The following is a 21,142-nucleotide window of genomic DNA, read 5'->3' as shown; positions in this document are numbered from 1 at the left end:
ATCACTCCTCACAAATTACAAAACTATGGAACCCTCTGGTTTGGACTATGGTCCAAATGGACCATAAAGTTGAATCTACCTGGGGCAGCCACTCTCTAACCAGTTTCCTCTCTTTTCCCCTAGTCTTTTATCCCTAGTGCACATTACCTTTTGGACCACGTTCTCTTTCTGTAGCTGACTCTGCCTCAGTTTCTTTAGTAGCACCAGTCGGGCCTCTTCCAACCGCAGCTCATCTCTCAGCTGCTTGATGAGCTGCTGTCGTTCCTCAATGCCTTTGCCCTAAGGAAACAGAAAGACCATCAGGTACAGTGGCAGGTGCCCAGAATTCCTTCCCAGAGAGACGATCTGGACTTTTTAGGTCTGAACCTTCAACATCCATAAGAAAAAGTGACACAGGGCCTGAATCAACAGATATCCAGAAAGTACTTGTCAAATGAAGAGACCACATCTAAATGCTACTCAGACTCCTGATGACAAAGTATGGTACTATTTTTGTTTTGTTTTGGTGTTATTGTTTTTACTATGTAGTTCATCCTGGCCTTAAACTCACAATGCAGCCCAAGGTAGCCTTGAAGTCACAGCAATCCTCCTGCCTCAGCCTCCCCAGTGCTGGGATTATAGGCACAAGCATGCACCATGAAACCCAGCTAATAGTTTCTTTTAAAAGGGCATGCCTTTGAAATTAAAAATCGCAAAAGACTTTTTATTGACAGGTAATTCCAAAAAGTAAATAGTCAAAAAAACTACTAGGACTGGCAAGAAAACAGGGCGGGGGCATGAAATGAAGATGTTTTACCTTGAACATCTCTAGGTTGGCTGCTTTGAGTCTTTCTTCCATTCGGGAGCTGGAACGGGGACTGGAAGCTTCATTGTCAGACAAAACAATGATGTCTGGGGAGGGAGTTAGCCTTCCTCGATCTGGCTCACTAGACAAGGGAAAACAAAAAAATCACACTATTTCCAACACTAGGGCTCATAAAACATTAAGGGAATCCCCTCCCCCCATACAAACCCTGTACTGAAAAAGGAAATATAGGGAACTTAGGTCTGTTTTGATTCACTTAAGGAAAGGCAAACATTCAAGTCTTATGATATAGATGACACCAAGATCTGATAGCAGAACCTCAGCAAGACACTTTCCTTGCCTGAAGTCCTTATAAAGGAAACAGGCACAAATATATAAAATAATGATTAGCTTCAGGAATGAAGATATGAGTATTCCTATCACAGAGGTTTTTATATCTCCACTGGGCTGTCATCAGTTATGTGGAGGCTTGGGAAGGAAGTAACCAGCACTACAAGAGGAGGGCAAGGGCAATAAAGCTCACTAAGAGGCAGCTCATGATAATGATAACAACTCGGTCCTGGTATCAGAGACTGTGACAGCTGAAATGACAGTCCAGCCTGTCAAGAGCAGTACTAACAGATGGGAGATGAGGCAGGCTGGGAATTTAGCTCAGTGGTTTGCCCCCTGCCTCACAAGTGCAAGTTCCTGAGTTCGAAGTTCGATCCCTGGTAACAAGGAAAAAAAAAAAGATAGGCAAAAGAAAATACTGGGAGTGGCTTGAAGAAATGGACAGTGCCACAGAGGGGGTGAAGGGAGGAAAGGGGAATGGAGGACAAAAAAGAACCAAGATACATCATGCAAAGGTAACAGATTCCAATGGTGAATGTAACTGTACTGTATGTCTAAAACATACCAATAAGCTTAATGGAAAAAAACAAAATAAAAAATGGACAGCACCAGCAATAGCGTTCTGGAGGGCTGAACCTCCAGAAATAAATATACTTAAGTCATATCAACTTGCCAGAGTGGTGGGGTTTGTTTGGGGCAGTACTAGGGACTGAATCCAGGGCCTTGCACTGAGCTATATCCTTAGCCCCTTTAAAAAATTCCGAGACAGGGTCTCATGAAGTTGCCCAGGCTGGGCTTAAACTTTTGATCTTGCCTTAGCATTCTGGGGAGCTGGGATTACAGGTATGCACTACTATGCCTGACAACTTGACAGAATTTTATCTTGCATTTTTTCTGAAAATACATTGTTCAGGAATTCCTTTGACCATGTATCAGGAGTGGCAGTGCACATTTGTAATCATAGCACTCAGGAGGTTACACAGTGAGTTGAAGGCCAGCCTGCAATATATAGTGAGACCATTTCCAAATAAATTATTTTGACATTTATATCTCCCACTACAGCTCCTCTTAGTCTCTCTTCCTCTCTCTCTCTCTTTCTCTCTATGGGTACCAGGGATTGAACTTGGGACCTTGTGCTTGTGAGGCAGGCAGCAGCACCACTAAGCTAAATTCCTGGCCCTCAAACTTACAAGTAAATTCTTGTTTTGGAATTTCTTGGGGTTTGTTTCTGTAATTTAAATGAATCCTGGAAACTAACTGTTCCTAAATCAATGATCATTTCATATCTTCTAATTCCCCTTGATTTGTTGTTGTTTTTGTTTTTTGAGTCAGGGTCTCACTATGTAGTTCAGGCTGGCCTGGACCTTGCAATCAGTCTTTTGCCTTGGCCTCCAAAGTGCTGGAGTCAGAGGCATGAGTTCACTGATTTCAAAGATACTTTCCTAGATTCTATTTTTTGAGACTCTCATATGGGTCAATGTGTAACTTAACATTTTAATGTTCACATATCATTATTCATGAGAGCTTATCCACCATTTCTCCGGGTTTCTTTTTTCAGCTGGTATACAGAAGGTTTTTTTGTCATTTTTGGTGGTGCTGGGATGGAGTCCAGGCCTCATGCAGGCTAGACAAGCACTCTACCAATGAGCTAAAACCTTAACCCATGGGAATCTTTCGATTTGAGGCATCCTTGATTCGTGGGATAGGCATTTAATTTTTCAGCAAGGTAAACCTGAGTTACTAAAATCACTGAAGTTTAGCTGAAGAAACAATAAGCGAACAGAGTAAGGAGAATGACATCCTGTGAACTATTAATATTGTCAGGTTTGCTCTACAATCACTGGTCGCAGATGGAACAAACCAAGAATATGCAGTTATACAAAAAGAAGCCACTAGAGGGCGAAGAGAGCCTTTTATTCTGTAACCCTAAATTCCCAGAATAAACAAAGTGAACTCATTTTTGATTCTTATTTGTATATGTATTCTTCATACCCTCACCCTAAGATTAACATGGGTGAACGATGTTAAGGGATGGAAAATTTCCCATTCTCCTTGACCCCTCCGTCCTTTCTGAGTCAGGGCCTCACCAAGTTACCCGGGCCAGTCTCAAACTCCTGAGCTCAAGCAACCCTCTTGCCTCAGCTTCTGGAGCAGATGGGACTATAGGCATATACTAATCTACCCAGCTCAGAAGACTTAAAAACTCTGTCCTGGGTGAAATGCCTGCATTACAGAAGACTAAGGTAGTAAAATTCCTCCTTGTTCAAATTAGTGGATCATCTACTTGGGAACTGACCAGTACCAAGAAGGACAGATACTCAAGATGGAGACTTTGAACACCCTAAATGCTCTTTTACTCCTAGATTACACCCAGCTCACATTGGACAAGGCAAAAGCCCAAGTCAAGTCCTATTCCTCAATTTTCTTTTAAACTTTTTACCTGGAATAAAAAACATTCCAGAAACAAAGATTACTTTGCTTCTTTCCCAAACACACACGATTTATAATATCTGGGGTTCAGAAGTATGAAAGCTTCTCTATTAGAGATTAAAAGCCCAACTTGCTGTTGACATCGTTTGCAACTCAGTCTGGCATCCCCAGAAACTTTCACTTTTGAGTCCGTATCCCAGTAGTAAAAATAACTGAACAGAAAGAGAGCTATTGTATTTCTCTAGCATTCCAAATTACCAGAATTGGTTTCATAAATATCTTATATCACAGGTATCATAACTTGCCCAACCTGATGGGAAAATAAGATATTTAGGCAATTATGACAATAGCTCTCATGTTAAAAACTGCACCTTCCTTCTGTTTCCAATTTTTTTCTTCCTTTTATCTCAAAGAAACATGGGTCTCAAAACTGGGAGCCTACTAATCTTGTTCATTCCTATAAAACATCTTAGTTTCAAGTAGTAATAAGAGTGAGTATCCTGGAGTCCTGGCTTTTTCTGGAGGCTTGTGTTTCAAAAGTGCTTCACCCCCAAAATATAATTAAATACAATGACTGGGGTCCAAGATGGTCTGGCACTGTTGGATACATGATGAGAGGGCTCAACCCCAGGTCCTGGCACAAGTTTAGTAAGCACTCTACCTCTGAGCCACCCCACCCTGATCTTTTTAAACACAACACACAACAGTACAGCATAATTCCAATAGCACAGGTCTTACCAGAATGCCTAACAAAGCATTTATGAAAAGTACGTGCACTTAGGGTCCAATTTCCCTTTTTTCCTTCCCAAATGAAGTGGGATCTGTCACCAACTCCAGAAGGTAAGGATGGCAATGGGCAAGTGGGCTGCTCATCTCATGCACCTAATCCATTTTCTTCCAATGAAGCTAAGGATTAATCTACTTATATGATGTTGTTGATAACTACCTATAGGATCTAAGGAAATTTTATTTTCTTCCAGGACCACTACAGAATTTACTTGTAGTTTATTAAGTTGGTTTTTTGTTGTTGTTTTTATACTTTGGGGGGGGCAGTACCGGGGATAGAGCTCAGGACCTTGCGTTTGCAAAGCAGATGCGGTGCCCCTGAGCTAAATCCCCAGCCCATGTTGTTGTTTTTTCAGGGTTGGGATTACAGGTGTGCACCACCATACCTGGCTATTAAGGGTTTTTAATTTCATTTCTAAGACTAATGTACCCTCGTGATGTGGTTAAAAAAAAAGTTCTGGTACAAGACTAGTAAGTAAACATTTAAAAGACAAAGAAATACATGCAAGTTAAAACCATTCCTTCACCTCTCTCTCCTTCTCCATTAGTCTAGCTTCCTATGATCCTGCTCTGGCTCAGCCCTAGGTCAAAGTCAGTAAGATCAGCTGTTGGGCAAGCAAACACTGGGGACCATTCTCATGTTCATCAGTTGTTTCTGAAGGATCACTAAACTGTTCTTCAAACTATGGTTTTTTATACTGTGATTCACTGACCAACCTCACTCAACCCTCAGCCAGTTCCAGGTACCTTTTCTTAGTGTGTGTGTCACCACTTTGAGTACAGTACCTGAAACTAATACACTTTAAAAAGGCCTGGGAAAATGCATGCACACACACGTCCGTGCATGTGTACACACGCCTGTGATAGAGAACATGTGAATGAGCACATGAAGGAATGTACACACATGCAGGGTTGGGGGAACGGCACGGACAAAGCAAGAACTTAGAGACTTTACCACATCAAGATATTCTGATACAAAAACAGTCAGGCTACTTCTCTTTAATGTAATAAAAACTGAGAATCCATACTAAATGGATCCTAAAACTTCTAGAATGATTTGAAGGAAAAACTGTTTCCTTTTTTTTTTTTTTTCGGTACTGGGGATTGAACTTGGGACCTTGAGAGGCAGGTGGTGGAACCACTGAGCTAAAGCCCTGGCCCTGTGTTTCTTCTCTTAAGTACAACAGCTCTAAGGTTAGTGTGAAGGCATATATTAATTGGAATAGGAGCCCTCCAGTGCTTCCTTTTCCCAGCAATAAGCAATGATCACAAGGGTAGATACCAGGAGTCTCAGTGTGCTGAGCAAATTCGCGGTAGTTTCATTTGGAAAGGAGAACTCATTGTCAAGTCAGACGATACAGACCTGTCTTTAAGAAGCTTTAGGATGAAAAGCACCTGCTCTCACTGGAGTTCACTCCCTTCTCACAGGCTTAGTCTATGAGAAGACACTACCGTGGAGGCAGTGACCCTGAGCCATACCTCCGTCTAGCACTCATATCCACTGGCTCATCGTTGATGTTTTCTTTGCCTGGCCTTCCCGCAGTCCTGTTGTCTCCATGAGGCCTAAGATTCCCATTGAGCTTCTCTTCATAACCCTTGACACCACTGCCATCCTGTTTGGTGGGTAACTCATGTGGCACCTCAAGATTTGCCAAATCCTTCCTTTTGAGCAGTGCCAACATTTTCAGGCGTTCCATGGCCTCATGCCCCTCCATTTTGAGTCGTTTTGCCAGAACATCATCTCGTTCATCTGCTGGGTCCAAGCTCCTTTTCAACAGATTCAGACGAAGAGCATCTTCTGTCATCCTATCCATCCTATGGGAAAGAGTGACACAATGAAATTAGAATGAAGTTCCTTCAAATGTCCACAGAAGACAACAGAGTGGTAAAGTTATTAAGAAGAATCACGTAGCTGGGCTCATGATGGCACGTGCCTGTAATCCCAGAGCTTGGGAGAACGAGACAGGAAGATCATTGTCAGTTTGAGGCCAGCCTGGGTTGGCTCAGGAATGCTTTTGTTTGCAAACAATTTGGTTCACAAAATCTGAAAGTGTTTGGCAAATTTTTGTTTTTGTTTGCAAATTCTGCATCGGGTGATGAACTCAACTGTGGCCATCTTTTCCAGAATTGCAAACAAGTTAAGTCTGTGAACCAGTCTGTAGTGAGTTTGAGGCCAGATAGACCTGCATACTGAGGTCCTGTCCCAAAAAAATAAGTAAAAATGATTTTACAACTCCCTCAAAGTTAACTTTGCTAACTAATCTCTCAAACAATATTGTCTTAGAACATCGACATCAAAGAAGGCTACCCAGTCAATCTCTGCAACAAAAGCAAACTTCAACTACACTATAGTCGCCCACCTCACGCACTATGAAAGGGTAACCACCAGACTCACCAGCAAGGCCCAGCAGGGAGCTACACCCTCAAAACAAACACCCAAGGTGACTGAACCTGCAAGGTCAATGGCAGATGCTTCTGTTTTAGCGCTCGTACCAAACCCTTCTCCTGCGACAGGCAGTCCCCTAGGTCAATCAAACACATCAGTAATTGGCTTATCTCATGAGTGGAGAAATATAAGAAAGACAAATCAGGAAAAGGGCACCTAACAAGAAGCCTCAGTTGTCTAGTGCAGAATAGCTCTGCAGACCGATTCAAAAATCTTATGACTGTGGTTATTTTTCATGAAGAACTGCTGTTTATTCTGGTAAAAATATTTTCTCTACTCACGCAACAAATTAATTATTAAAGGCAAGCCAATCATTATTTTCCTTTTTCACTTTGTTTTTTTAACACTAATAAAATTTACAGATTTGGATTTTCTATTATACCTTCAAATCTAGGGCTACTCTCCTGATAGAAAACAGTAATGATGAATTGGAAAGAAAACTGAGTAATGAATGGTAACATAGGCTCCAAACTGTGACTTTTACCAGATCAAATATTTATCTATCATCACCCTCTCTCCCTCCCCCATTAAGTTTATTGGTACATTTAAGGCAAACAATGATAAATTTATCATTGGGATGTTGTACCTCTACATGATCTATCTAGGTTCTCATTTTTCCCTCACTCCCCTGCCCTCCCTTCACCCTTCCCTATTTACAAAGACTTTGCTTCCATTTTTTCCTTTTTTCGTATTTTTTCTTTTCCCTTATTTTCTTTCCCCTTCTCTTCCCACTTTTCCTTTAGCCATTTTCTTCCTATTTCACATATCAATTATACCATTTGAACCTTATTTACACTTTTAGCTTTTCACACCAGAGAAATTATTCAATATTTACTAAACTCTTTTTGGTTTTTTGAGACAGGGTCTTGTCATGTAGTTGAGGTCAGTTGAACTCACAGTGTAGCCCAAGCTGGCCTCAGACTTGCAGGGATCCTCCGGCCTCAGCCTCCCAAGTGCTGGGATTACAGGTGTGCTCCAACATGCCTGGCTAGGTCAAATATTTAATAAGCACTTTATCTCTTTAAGTCGTTTTTTTTGGGGGGGGGGTACCGGGGATTGAACTTGGGTCCTTGCGCTTGCAAGGCAGGCCACCAAACCACTGAGTTAAATCCCCAGCCCCTTTAAGTCTTAATTTCACCTGTAAACATGAGGTGCTGAAATGATGCTCAACAAAATTAAATTTTTATACACTAGGGCCATGATATCAATAAGTAAAGTATGAAACTAGATTCAATAATTCAGACTGAAGTAATAGGATAGAAAAGACTATCAATATTAATCGGCTGTCTTGCAAAGAAAAGTATGTATGTGCTGAAGGAATAATCAAAATAAGGGTTATCTTTTTTTTCTGTTTACAATGAGAAGAATTTATGGGGAATGTTTCTTAGTTCTTTTTTTAAAGAATGGCTTTACTAAGATGTTGTTCATTTACTATACAATTTACCTATTTAGAGTGTACAATTTGGGGGCTGGAGATGTGGCTCCATGGTAGAGTGCTCTGTAAATACATGAAGCCTTGGATTTGATCCCTAGTGAGCACACATGTGCATGCATACACACACAAAAGATTTAAAGTATCTGAGTCAGGGAGTTGGGGGGAAGGGAGGGAAGAAAGGATAAGGGGGTTGGAAATCATCAAGACGTGTTATGTGCAAGCACCAATTTCCAAAAACAAACATCAGTATTGTTTTACAATCATGCACTAATGAAAAAATTAATTCTGTGCATTAAAGTTCTGATAAATGCATATTAAAAAGCATATAATTTGAAGCCAGGTGTGGTGGCGCATGCCTGTAATCCGAGCACTCCAGAGACTGAGACAGGAGGATCACCGCAAGTTTGAGGCCAGCCTGGGTTACATATTCAGTTCAAGATCAGCCTGAACTACGTAGTGAGACCCTCTCTTAAAAAAAAAAAAAAAAAAAAAAAAAAAAAAAAAAAAAATAAAAAAAAAAAAAAAAAAGTTGTCGGGCGTGGTGGCGCACACCTGTAATCCTAGCACTCGGGAGGCTGAGGCAGCAGGATCACTGTGAGTTCAAGACCAGCCTGGGCTACATAGTGAGTTCCAGGGCAGTCTCAACTGCATAGTGAGACCCTGTCTCAAAAACCAAAAAACAAAAGTATATAATCTGAAGTGCAATTTGCCCTGTGTTTCTGTCACCCTCCCTCCCTATGCACACTAGCAGCTGTTTGTTCTCCACTTCTGCCTGAGGAAACTGTGAGTCTACTTTGTCTCTACAGTCACCTGCTGTGGACTCCACAGAAATGGAATCCAGTATGCGGTCCTTCCTGGGTGACTCTTCTCACTCAGCATTTCGTTTTCAGGGTTCGTTCACACTGTCAGCACATACACAGACCCTCCCCAGGTCTGGAGCACTGAATGCAGGAGCTCAGACAAGCTCGGCAAGAGCTTCGGCACGGAGGACCATTCCCAGACCTTCCTATCTCTTACAGCTGAAGACAGCCCACTGTGCGAACATCTCATATCTTGTTTACCACTCATCAACCGAGGGACAACTGGGTTGTTTCCACTTTTTGTTATTATAAATAATGCTGCTGCAAACTTTTGTGGGTCCATTTTTGTGGGGAAAATATTTTTAATCCTCTTGGGTATATACCTACGAGAACGGCAGGGTGCTGTGGTAACTTTATGTTTAATATTGAAGTACCAGGTTGTTGTAAATGGCTACACCATTTTTACACTCTCATCAGTAGTGCATCAGGGTTCCAATTTCTCCATGTCCTCTTAGTTCTCCCTTAACAAGCTTTAGGTATGAGACATATTATACCATATATTAACATTCTATATCTGTAGATTCTTCGAAGGTATGTTATTTTAACATTCGTTACTACCAAAGTTGATTACCTCTGAAAAAACAGGTGTAGATGCAGTGACTGGAAAGTTCAATGCTTCGGAACACCAAAAGTTAAGCCCTAACTCCATAGTAACAAAGTCTTAGGTAACTCAATCAACACTACACACTGAGGGGAGAACTAATAATAGCATAGAAAATTACAGAGGATGAGAAGTCTACCAATTAACTGATTACATACTTAGATATAAAAAATGCTTTAGGGCCGGGGATTTAGTTCAGTGGTTCTGCTGCCTGCTTTGCAAGCACAAGGTCCTGAGTTCAATTCCTGACACACAAAAAATAAAAACTTTAGAAGGTATTGTCTCATTTTTGTCATTGCTAAAACAAAATACCTGACACCCAAAATTACAGGAGGAAAGTTTATGGTAGGTCATAGTTTGGAGTGGTTTCAGTCCATAGTTAGCTGGCTCCAAAGCAGCAGCATGGCAGAGGGGCACAGCAGTGGAGAAACAGTTCATGGCAGGGGAGTCAGTTCATGGCGGCGGCAGCAGCAGCAAGTGGTGGCAACAGCCTGCTTTCTGTCCTCTATATTCCATACAGCCACCCACACGAGGCTGGGGAGGGGGGGTATCTACACATGAGCCATAACAGGCACACAGCAAGATATAAAAATGCAAACTGATATACTAGCGTTCTAAGTTTTGCCATCAATTATATTCATAAGCATAGAAAAAATAAAACTAACTTAGGGCTGGAATGGAGTTTGGGATTCTATCGTTACACTGGCTTATTGAAGTGGAAATTAAACGAGCTGAAATCAGCTCATACAAACAGCTGAAAGCAGGTCAAACCTGAGGTAAACTTTCCCAGCAGATGGCTTGAGAACCCTGACCAATATGTCTATGCCTACTCTTGTCTTTTCTTGATCTCAAAGCTCAACTTTATGGGGCCAGAGATTTAGCTCAGTGGTTTGGTGGCCTGCCTTGCAAGAGCAAGGACCTGAGTTCAATATCTGGTACCAAAAAAAAAAAAAAAACCCCAAAAAGCTCAACTTTATGTACCTGCCATGTCTGGCTCAAAATCTAAGGTAACACAGATGAACTCTGAAATCATTATAACAAGAAAAACAAAAAGCTCAACTTTATGTACCTGCCATGTCTGGCTCAAAATCTAAGGTAACACAGATGAACTCTGAAATCATTATAACAAGAAAATAAATCAGACACAGGAGGACATTAAATATTGTATGAGTTCACTGACTTATATATGAGGTGCCTCAAAACAAAAAAGTAGGATAAAGATTATCAGCTGTTGGGGTGGTAAGTGGAGTCACTGTTGCATGGGAAAAGAATCTCTAAGAAAAAGAAAACGTCTGGAAATGGAGAGTGGTGACAGATGCACCACACTCTGAAGTTATTTAGAGCACTGAATTGGACATATAAAGAGTTAAAATAGTGAATGACTTTTGCTTGATATATTCACCACTATAAAATCTTTCTTAAAATTCCAAGCCAAAGATGATGGCACATACCTGTAAGCCCAGCACTCGAGAGGCTTAGGCAGAAGAATGTCAGTTCGAGGCCACTCTGGGTTACACAGCCAGCCTGAACTGCACATGGAGACCCCGTCTCAAAGTGCTGAAAAGCAGCTGAGCGTGGTGGTGCTAGCTTGTAGCCCTAGCACCTGGACCTGGGACCTCTCACACCCTAAGTAAGAATCATACCCCTAGACCAAGGAGCCATTGCCCAGCACTTGGAAGTCTGAAGCAGGATGATTTCTGCAAGTTCAAAGCCATTTTGGGCTACATAATAAAACCCTGCTCCCTCAACCAACCCAAAAAACAAATCCCATGTGACAAGGTCTTCCTACAAAGGAGCACAAACAATCTTTTTAGGGTGATGCAATATACTAAAATTGGACTGCGGTGTTAGCTGTGGGACACCCCACCTCCCAAAATCCCACTAACTCTATTACTTAAATTGCGCTCCAATAAAACTGTAAAAAAAATTCACCGAAAACTTGTTACACGATTCCTCTGTATGTGAGGACACAGAGAGGCTCTCTGCAAACAAAGAAAAGAAGCTCTAGAAAGACCAAACCTGCTGATGCTTTGATTTGGGACTTTTAGCTACATAACTGTGAGAAGATAAATTCCAATTGTTTAAGAAAAAAAAAAGCAAAACAAACTTTTATAAAATGAATGATGCATGTTGCCTTTTGATTCATAAACCATCTGCATTTCTTCTGTGCTAATAACAGTGACTACAATTTTTCAGTCTTTTTGTTTGAGATAAGGTCTCATTATGTGGTCCAGACTGGCCTTGAAGTCTTAGGGACTCTGCTGCCTCAACCTCCCAAGCACTGTGATTACAGGCAGGCACCACCACACCCAGCTACAATATTTCTTAAATACTGTACAATTGGTACTTACTTAAAAGAAAAAGAATGCTGCCATGGCAGTTTATATGGTGTTGTTACTTAAATCTTTTCAACAAGTTACTTAAGTGGGTGGTATCAGCCCTACTTCCAGGTGGGAAAAAGTGTCAGAGCAAAGTACCCAAGGCCACAAAGCTTAGGTAGGGAACCTGGGTTGCAACTCAGTCTATCACACCTCAAGGGTCTACCACAGTGTGCCTCTCTGCTTGAAGCTGGATATCGCAGGAGCAGGGCTGTGTTTCCACACATTTACACATCTGTCAGCCTCCAAGAATCCCATAAACAAAGCATACTCTATGTGTCAAGCTTGGGGTTAAACTCTAAACTCTAGGAATGAAGATTTTTTTTGAAAACTTCATTCCAATGAGACAGATGTGCTTATAATTACAGTAAGTATTTGGACATTTACATGAACTCATTTTCTCTGCCTTCCTCCAAAGATGTTCCTCATCGTATAACGGGTACACATTCTGCTAATTCTATTATAGGTTGAAAATATCTTAAATCAAAATTTCATTTAATGCCAGGTGTGGTGGCACACACCTTTAATCCCAGCACTTCGGAGGCTGAGACAGGAGGATCACCACTCATAAAGTCAAAATGATCATGAAAGGTAAATATTTTCACTCCACTCAGGACACTGACACAGCCACAACATCACAACTAAAGACATTCATGAAAGAAGACTTCCAGAACTGCTTTAGAATGTGGCGAGCATATGGGCTGTTTTTAAAGTGAGGGGGAGTATTCTGAGTAAGAGTAATGTCTCTTACTGTACCTTTAACACATATGCTGAGTTTTAAATTCTGCTGATCTATTGCAGAGCAGATCAACTCTAGATGCAGTACAGAATCATCTAAGGAACTGAAAAGAAAATACTGACACCCTGGATCCCACTTGCAAAGACTGTGATTCAACTATGTAATTCTTCTATAAGATTTGTGTATCCAACTTCTAATTAGAACTCCCCAGGAGGTTTCATTATTCATTAAGTGCTAAGTAAGAATCATCTCATTACTATACCAGCTCAGTGTTAATATTTCTCACCTTAAAAATTATTCCCAGAGCTGGGGATTTAGCTCAGTGGTTCCACCACCTGCCTCTGAGTTTGATCCCCGGTACCAAAAAAAAAAAAAAATCCCATAATCTCTTGTTCTACACCAGATACTGCTCTATTTCCCTGTACCTTTATACAGCTAAATCCCTGAAAAGAGTTATCTATACTTGGTCCCCACCACCACTCTTTTTTCAGATAGGGTCTCACTATGTAACCCAGGATGGCCTCAAACTTGCGATCCTCCTACCTCAGCTTCCCAAGTGCTGAGACTATCTTTCGAAACAATTCAGTCCCGATTTCCTTCCTATTTATCAGTCTTCATCCTACCCGAACTTTCACAAGCATTTAACTAAATTAATATACCTTTCTTTTCTTTTCACAGTGCTTTACAAATACTAGGCAACTCTATCACTGCACTATATGCCTGCCAGGTTCCCTTCTCCCTTGAACTACTTTCTTTAGCTGGCGTACAGGACTTCGTATCTGGTTCTCCTCCTGCATTCACAGCCATTTATTCTCAGTCGTCTTCTCTAGTTTTTATTTTTCTTCCTATCTTCTAGAAGGAGAGTGGAAGCAGAGTGCTCCCATGCTTAAATACCATCTATATGTTCATTCCCTGAATTTATATTCCCACCTCTCATCTAAAACTATGTATTTAACCGCCTTAACTGACATCTCCACATGGATGTTGTCTTCATTTTGCACTGCTGTATCAGAATACCACAGTGGGCAATAGACCTTTTACAATGTTATGTCCAAAATGAGATTCCTAAAATCTTGATAAAATCTTCTCTTCCCCTTGTTTACCATCTCAATAAACACCATCACCGTTCAACACCATTCAATCAGTTGCTCAAACCAAACACTTCAGACTTATTCTTGGTTCCTTTTTCTCATGCCTTACATGCATTCCATTTGTAAACTCTATGAGCACTACCTTCAAATATATAATATTTTAATTTTTTTTTTTTTTAGACAGTGTCTTGCTATCAGGATGACCTTGAGCTCATTATGTGGCCTAGGCTGGCCTCAAACTCCCATCAATCCTGTCTCAGTTCCCAAGTGCTGGGACTACAGGCATGTGCCACTATGCCTGGCTCCAAATATATATGTGTGTGTGTGTGTGTGTGTACACACACACACACACACACACACACACACACACACACACACACACACATATATATATTTTCTTTTTTTTTTTTCCTCCCCACGCCCCCAGTACCGGGCATCAAACTTGGGTCCTTGCACTTGTAAGGCAGGCAGCAGAACCACTGAGCTAAATCCCCAGTCCTTCAAATATATTTTAAACTTGATTCCCTGACAATATTTTCATATTACTAAATTGGGTCAATCTACCATATCCTGCCAGTATTAATGAAATACTTTTTGTTTCTGTTTCAGATGGTGTCTTGCTACGTTCCAGAGGATAGTCTTCAACTGCAAGGCTCAGTGCACCACTCTGTCTCACTTGCAATAAGTTTTAACTGCTTCTACTGTGATCCAACTCTGGCCTTTGTGCTTGCGAGGCAGGTAATGGAACCACTAAGCCAAATCCCCAGCCCCCTTAACTGCTTCTACTTTTGACTTCCTTCAGTCTATGTTCCACAGAGAAACTACAGCAATCGTTTTAAAATGCTTCCATACTTAAAATGCTTTAATGATATAAACAGCAGTTTAAAATCACTGTTCCCTCAAATATTTTGAAACTCTTATCAAGACATGGGGTTGCCAGACATGATGGCACACACCTGTAATCTCAGCTTCTTGGGAGGCTGAAGCACAAGGATAGCAAGTTGGAGGCCAGCCTGGCAATTGAAACCATAAAATTTTTAAAGGGATATGGATGTGGCTTAGCAGTAGAATGCTTATCTAGCATATGGAAGAGCCTGGGTTCAGTCCCTAGTGCTGCAAAAAAAAAAAAAGGACATGTGGTCTGTGTCCTCCTTCCTCACATCCGAATGGGTTTGTGACTTTCTTAACTGGTGGAGTAAAGAAATGATGCTGTGTGATTTCTCCCAGAGTCATAAAAAGCAATGCTTTTTGGGTACATTCAAGTTTAGATTAAGTATGACTATTCTGAGGCTGCCACGCTGTGGAGGAAGCAAAGCCCCAGGGAGGCCACAAGCAGACACTACAACTGGCAGTCCTGCTCTTCTCAGTGATCTCAGTCCAGATACCAGACATGCTACACTTACTTCATCATGGTAATCACCACCACCTGGGGTTTTTATTTGTTGGTCTGTTTCCCACCCACTAAAATGTAAGCCCTGCCTGGCATGGAGATACAATGCCTATAATTCCAGCTGAGGTAGAAGGACCACAAGTTGGAGCCCAGCCTGAGCAATTTAGCAACTTAGCAATGAGGCTCAATGCAAAGATCCCCTCCACACACATGATACAGCGCAGCCCCTCAGGACAGGGCTTTGTCCTCATTTGTTCAGTATCTGGCCTACAATACCCACTGGATAATATAAACAGTCACAGTCTGCATTTCTTCTACATGTTCCGTTTGGTTCCTTTTCATATCTGCCTCCCTTAAATTATTTTTATTCTCTTTTCAAGTCTTTGTATTTAATATTTTTTGAGACCAGATCTCATTATCTTGTCTTATCTCAAATTCAAGATCCTCCTGACCTCAACCTCATAACACTTTTTTCCTCAAGCAGTAAGCAGTATTAAAAACTGTGTGTGTTTTTTTCCATATGTACAGGGATCGAATCAAGGGCCTCATACATGCTAGGCAAGCACTCCAGCACTGAGCGAGCTCTTTTTATTATGCGACTGGGTCTCATTAAGTTGTTCAGGCCGACATCAAAAGTTTGATCTCCTGCTTCAGCCTCAGTGTGCCTACCAGGGATCAAACTCGGACCCTGTGCTTGCTTGCAAGGCAAGACGGCAGAACACTGAGCTAAATCCCCAGCCCAAAAGTGTGCCTTCCATACCTGATTTTAATACTTTTAAATACATTTATTTTATGTCTATAGTTAATAGATATATTATCTAAGGTTTTGGGAGATTTAGTACTACTGTTGCTTATTGTAATTATACTCTTGTTCACAGTAAACAAACTTTCTTCTCATGTTTTATTTTTTGGTATCAGAACTCAGGACCTTGTATTTGTGAGGCAGGCAGTGGCACCACTGAGCTAAATCCCTGGCCCTCTTCTCACGTTTTTTTTTGTCATTTTTGATTTTGAGTCTTTTCTTCAGTAGAATTTTATCTGTAGAAATCCTACGTGGCTTAATTTGTGGACTTGTTCCTCAGAAGCAATTATGTTTTTGTTATTTCCAGTACTAGGAACTGAACCCAGCCCTTTACACTGAATGATTTCCACATGCCTCCCCTTTTTTAAATTTTGAAATAGGTAAATTGGTAAACTGCCTACGCATGCCAAGCATGGTGGCGAACCCCTGTAATCCCAGCATGAGGTGGGGGTGGGGGCAGAGACAGGAGGATCACTGCAAGTTTGAAGCCAACCTGGGCTACACAGTGAGTTCAAGACAGCCTGAACTACATAGTGAGACCCTATCAACAACCAAAATCTTGGGTTGGTCTCAAATTTGCAATCTTTCTGCCTCAGTCTCCCTGTCCCCCGAAGGGCTAGGATTATAATAGTGTACCACCTTGACAACCTCCAGAGTAGAGTAGTTTTTCATTTGCTTCTGCCAGTTTCTGTAATGGTATAAAAAGTCTTGAAGTTGTTTTCTTTCTTGGTGATGCTAAGGATCAAATCCAGGGCTTCTCAAACTGTACCATTCGGCTCCATCTCCAACTCCTAAAATTTTTTAAAATTTTTATTTCTCAACACACCAATATAACACAAAGGTTCCAATTTCTCCAAATTCTTGCCAACCTTTTTTTTTGCCACAACTATCCTGACAGGTATGGGATGACATTTTACTATAAGTTTTTGTTTTTGCAGTACTGAGGATTGAAGGCAAGAATGTTCTTACTACTGAACTACATTCCTAACCCCATTTATAAAATGTTTACTTTGAGATAGGCTCTGGGTAAATGGCTTGAATTTGCAATCCTCTTTGCTTCATTTGTTTTCAGTTCTGGGGTTATAGGCATGTACCACCACACCCAGCTTTCCATGGTAGATTTGATGATTAATAATGCCTAGCACCCTTTCACGTATCTGTTGTCCATCTGAGTTTTTTCTTCAGAGAAAATCTCTATTTAGACTCTTTGCCCTTAAAAACAAAAATAAACAAACAAACCAAAACCCCCACCAGGATCTCACTATGTAGCTCAGGCCAGCCTCAAATTCATAATACCCTGCCTGCCTCAGACTCCCAAGTGCAAGGATTACAGGTATATGCCACCAGGCCCAGTGTTTGTCCATTTTAAAAGCCAGGTTACTTGTTCTTTTGTCATCGAGTAGAATGATTTCCTTATGCTATATATTGGACTTTAACCTCTTAGCAAATATACAGCACAAAAATATTTTCTCCTATTCCCCAGGCCGCCTTGATACTGCGCTGATTGTCTCCTTTGTTGTGCAGAAGGCTGTCAGGTCCCCATTTATTTATTTTTTTGCAGCCTGTGCTTTTGGGGTCTACTCATGAAATCACAGCCAAGAGCAATGCTACAAAGCTTTCTCCTTATGTTTTTTATTTTCCAAGAGTCTTCCTGTTTAAGTGGCTTTAATCCATTTTAAGTTGAGTTTTATGTGTGGCCTACAGTAAGGTTCCAATTTCATTCTTTTGCCTGTGGATATTCAGTTCTTCCAATATCATTTGTTAAACAGAAAGGATTATCCTGTCACCATTGTGTATTCTTGAACCATACTTAAATTTTCAGAGGATCCTCCCATCTACATCTAGCCAGAACCCAGACTAAGCAAAGTTCCCTTGTTTAATTGAACTAGTAGATGAAATTTTTTGTCTCACCTTTTCCTTATGAGACTTTAAGATTTAATAGCTTTCTATGGGAATTCTCCTGCTTCATGTAGTCCGAAAAATTTTTTGTTTGTTATTTTGTTGTTTTTTTGAGACAGGGTCTCACTATGTAGTTGAGACTGACCCGGAAGTCACTATGTAGCCCAGGCTGGTCTTGAACTCACATCGATCCTCCTGCCTAAGCCTCCCAAGTGCTGAGATTACAGGCGTGCGACACCATGCCCAGCCTTGGTCTGAAAATTTTGTCTCTGGAACCCCTTGTGAGCATTAAAACTAAACCATCAGGTTATTGAGACCCACAAAGCGCTCAGAATTCCCATAAGTATTAAACCACAGGCACAGTGATCATTTTCGGTTCCTTTTTCTTTTCTTTTTCCCTGTACCAGGGATCAGACTTGGGACCTTACACTTACCAAGCAGGTGCAGTGACTCTGAGCTACATCCCTGGCTCTTTTTTCATTCACCATCCCTGAGAATTTCTATCTTTCGGACACAGCTGGTTATGTATTTAAAAGGGAGTCTGTTGCTGGGGTTGTGATACATGTCTGTAATCTCAACAACTATGGAGGCTGAGGCATGAGGATCCTAAATTCAAGGCCAAATCAGGATTAATTTAGCCATACTTTTTTTTTTTTTTTAATGTTTTCAGACAGGGTCTCACTGGTGTCATATACCTGTGATCCCAGTCCAGGCTGGCCTCAAATCTGTGGCAGTCCTCCTGCCTCAGCCTCCAGGACTATAGGCATGTGCCACCATGAACAGCTACTAGTAGGTGTTTTGATCATGCCATTCTTTTTTTTTTTTTTTGGTACCCAGGATCGAACTTGGCACCTTGTGCTTGTGAGGCAGGCAGCAGAACCACTGAGCTAAATCCCTGGCCCACTAGTAGGTGTTTTGAAACAGAACAGCAGAAGGGCTTTTATATTTAAGGCTATATGGTATGTCGTATTGCCGGTGTAAAAATTGCTGGTCTGGAAATTTAAAATTTCTATTAATAATCAGTTCAATATTTTTCAAAAAAGTAGGAAACACAACTTTAAAAAATTACTCTATAAAATAGTAACTGCAAAGGATTGACAACAAAAAGATCTTGCTGTTATCTTACTCTAGGGATTAAACTTGGTACTGCAAACAGTGAGATACCAGATCCATGTGCCTCTTGATGTTATGTAGTATGAAGTATACAGCATCTACCAGGAAATATTTTTGCCTAAAACAACCTTTATATTAAAATCTAGTTTATGGGAAATACAGATAATTAGAGAAAAAGTTAAATGATACAACAGAAAAACAATGACAGTGGCACAACACACCTATAACCCCCGCACTTGGAGACTGAGGCAGGAGGATCAGCCAGACCCTGTCTCAAAAACAAAGAAATCAAAGACAAATAAAAAATCCCAATTAACAAATCTATAATCAAAGAATACTGCATATTTTACATCAATGACCTTGGTCTCAAAATGTTGTTATGGAAGGGGGGGGCATATAGACCATTCTAGGTTAAGAGAGCTTTACAGATCTAACAAAATCAAATGTATGATTTCTAACTGCATCTGGGTTTACAAAGAAGTACAAGCCAGGCCTAGCATTTGAAAGGTTGAGACAGGAGGATCACGTGAGCTCAGAAATCCAGGCTGGTCAACACAGTAAGATCACAACTTTAAATGAACATATGAAGGCATGACTAAAATTAAAACTGGTTCCAGAGGCTGGGTGTGGTGGCATACGCCTGTTATCCCAGCACTTGAGGCTGAGGCAGAAAGATCACCACAAATTCAATGCCAGCCTGAGCTTCACAGCTGAATTCAAGACAAGCAAGAACTACATAACAAGACCCCATCTCAAAAACAAAATCAAGGGGGCCGGGCATTTAGCTCAGTGGTGCCCACTCAACACAAGGTCCTAAGTGCAATTTGATACCAAAAAAAAATAAAAAAAAAAAAAACACTCAAACAACAACAACTTATCTTCCAGTACAGAATTCACAAGTCCAAAATAGGTCTCTCATTAGGCTAATTCAACACACTGTCAGGATTCCTATATTTCTTCCAGAATCTAAAGGAGAATCCATTTTCCTGCTTTTTCCAGCTAGAGATCACCTGCTTTCCTGGTATCATGTCCACTTCCTCCACCTTTAAAGCCATCAATGCCTGGCCTTCTTCTTGCCATCTTACTGCCTGCTACCTTCCTTTTAGCACTTTATGGACTACTGTGGTGAATACACCAGGCCCATATGGAAAATCTAGAATAACTTCATACTTTAAGGCCCATGGGTTGGAAATTCCTTCTATCTTAATTTCCATCTTAATTCTCTTTTGTCACACCGCAAAACAGAACAGACCCATAGGTTCTGAGGTTTACAGTGTGATATCTCTAGCAAAGGGGTAGCTTCTGCCCAACCACAGGATTTTTTTTTTTTTTAAAGATATAAGGTTTAGCCTGTTGCATAGGCTGGTCGCCAAACCCTAGCCTCAAGGGATTCTCCTGCCTCAGCCATCCAAGAAGCTAGGACTGTAGAAACGTGATTACAGTTTATTCACCACAGCAATCTCAAGTATTGAGAAGTGAAGTCTAAAACTTACTATGAAGTGGTTTATTTAAAAAAAAAAAAAGCTTATATATCAGTGTAACAAATAAGGCAAAGTAGAGCCAGGTGTGGTGATGCACGCCTAAAATCCCAGCACTCAGGAGACTGAGGCAGGAGGATCACTGTGAGTTGAGACCAGACTGGGCTACATAGTGAGTTCCAGGTTAGTCTCAACTACATAGTGAGACCCTGTCTCAAAAACCCAAAAACCAAACCAAAACAAAAACAAATAAAGCAAAGTTTTCTGCTGACTCAAAATGGTATTTAGTGTGGGATATAGCTCAGTGGTACTGTGCCTATCTGTCCTGTGCAAGGTGCTGAGTTCAATCCCCAGTACTGGAAAAACAAACAAAGAAACCAAAATGGTATTTATAGGCCAGGCAGGATGGCACATGTCTGTAGTCCAAGCTCTCGGACTGATGTGAGTTTGAGGCCAGCTTGGGCTATATAGTAAGCTCAGGGCCAGCCTGAACTACACAGCGAGACTCTGTCTTCAGAAGTTGTTGATTATAACACTTATGCTATTCTTCTATATGCTT

The 21,142-nt window shown here is 41.0% G+C and overlaps 1 protein-coding gene across 1 annotated transcript in view; it reads right to left on the bottom strand.

Moving 5' to 3' along the window:
* Gatad2b (GATA zinc finger domain containing 2B) overlaps nt 1–16,858 on the bottom strand; it is a 26,463-nt gene extending 9,605 nt beyond the window's left edge. The window contains exons 1-4 of the mRNA XM_010617320.3: nt 16,733–16,858; nt 5,831–6,166; nt 797–926; nt 148–279 (exon numbers count right to left, since the gene is read on the bottom strand). Of these exons, the coding sequence (XP_010615622.1) occupies nt 148–279; nt 797–926; nt 5,831–6,165 (597 nt within the window). The 5' untranslated portion in view covers nt 6,166; nt 16,733–16,858. The remainder of the gene's footprint in view (nt 1–147; nt 280–796; nt 927–5,830; nt 6,167–16,732) is intronic.
* Nucleotides 16,859–21,142: the final 4,284 nt, after the last annotated feature.

Source organism: Fukomys damarensis, unplaced genomic scaffold (assembly GCF_012274545.1).
Source record: "Fukomys damarensis isolate Sample0158 unplaced genomic scaffold, DMR_v1.0_HiC HiC_scaffold_33, whole genome shotgun sequence".
NCBI lineage: Eukaryota > Metazoa > Chordata > Mammalia > Rodentia > Bathyergidae > Fukomys > Fukomys damarensis.
The sequence above is the reverse complement of the archived record's forward strand: the minus strand, read 5'-3'. Positions and strand labels throughout refer to the sequence as shown.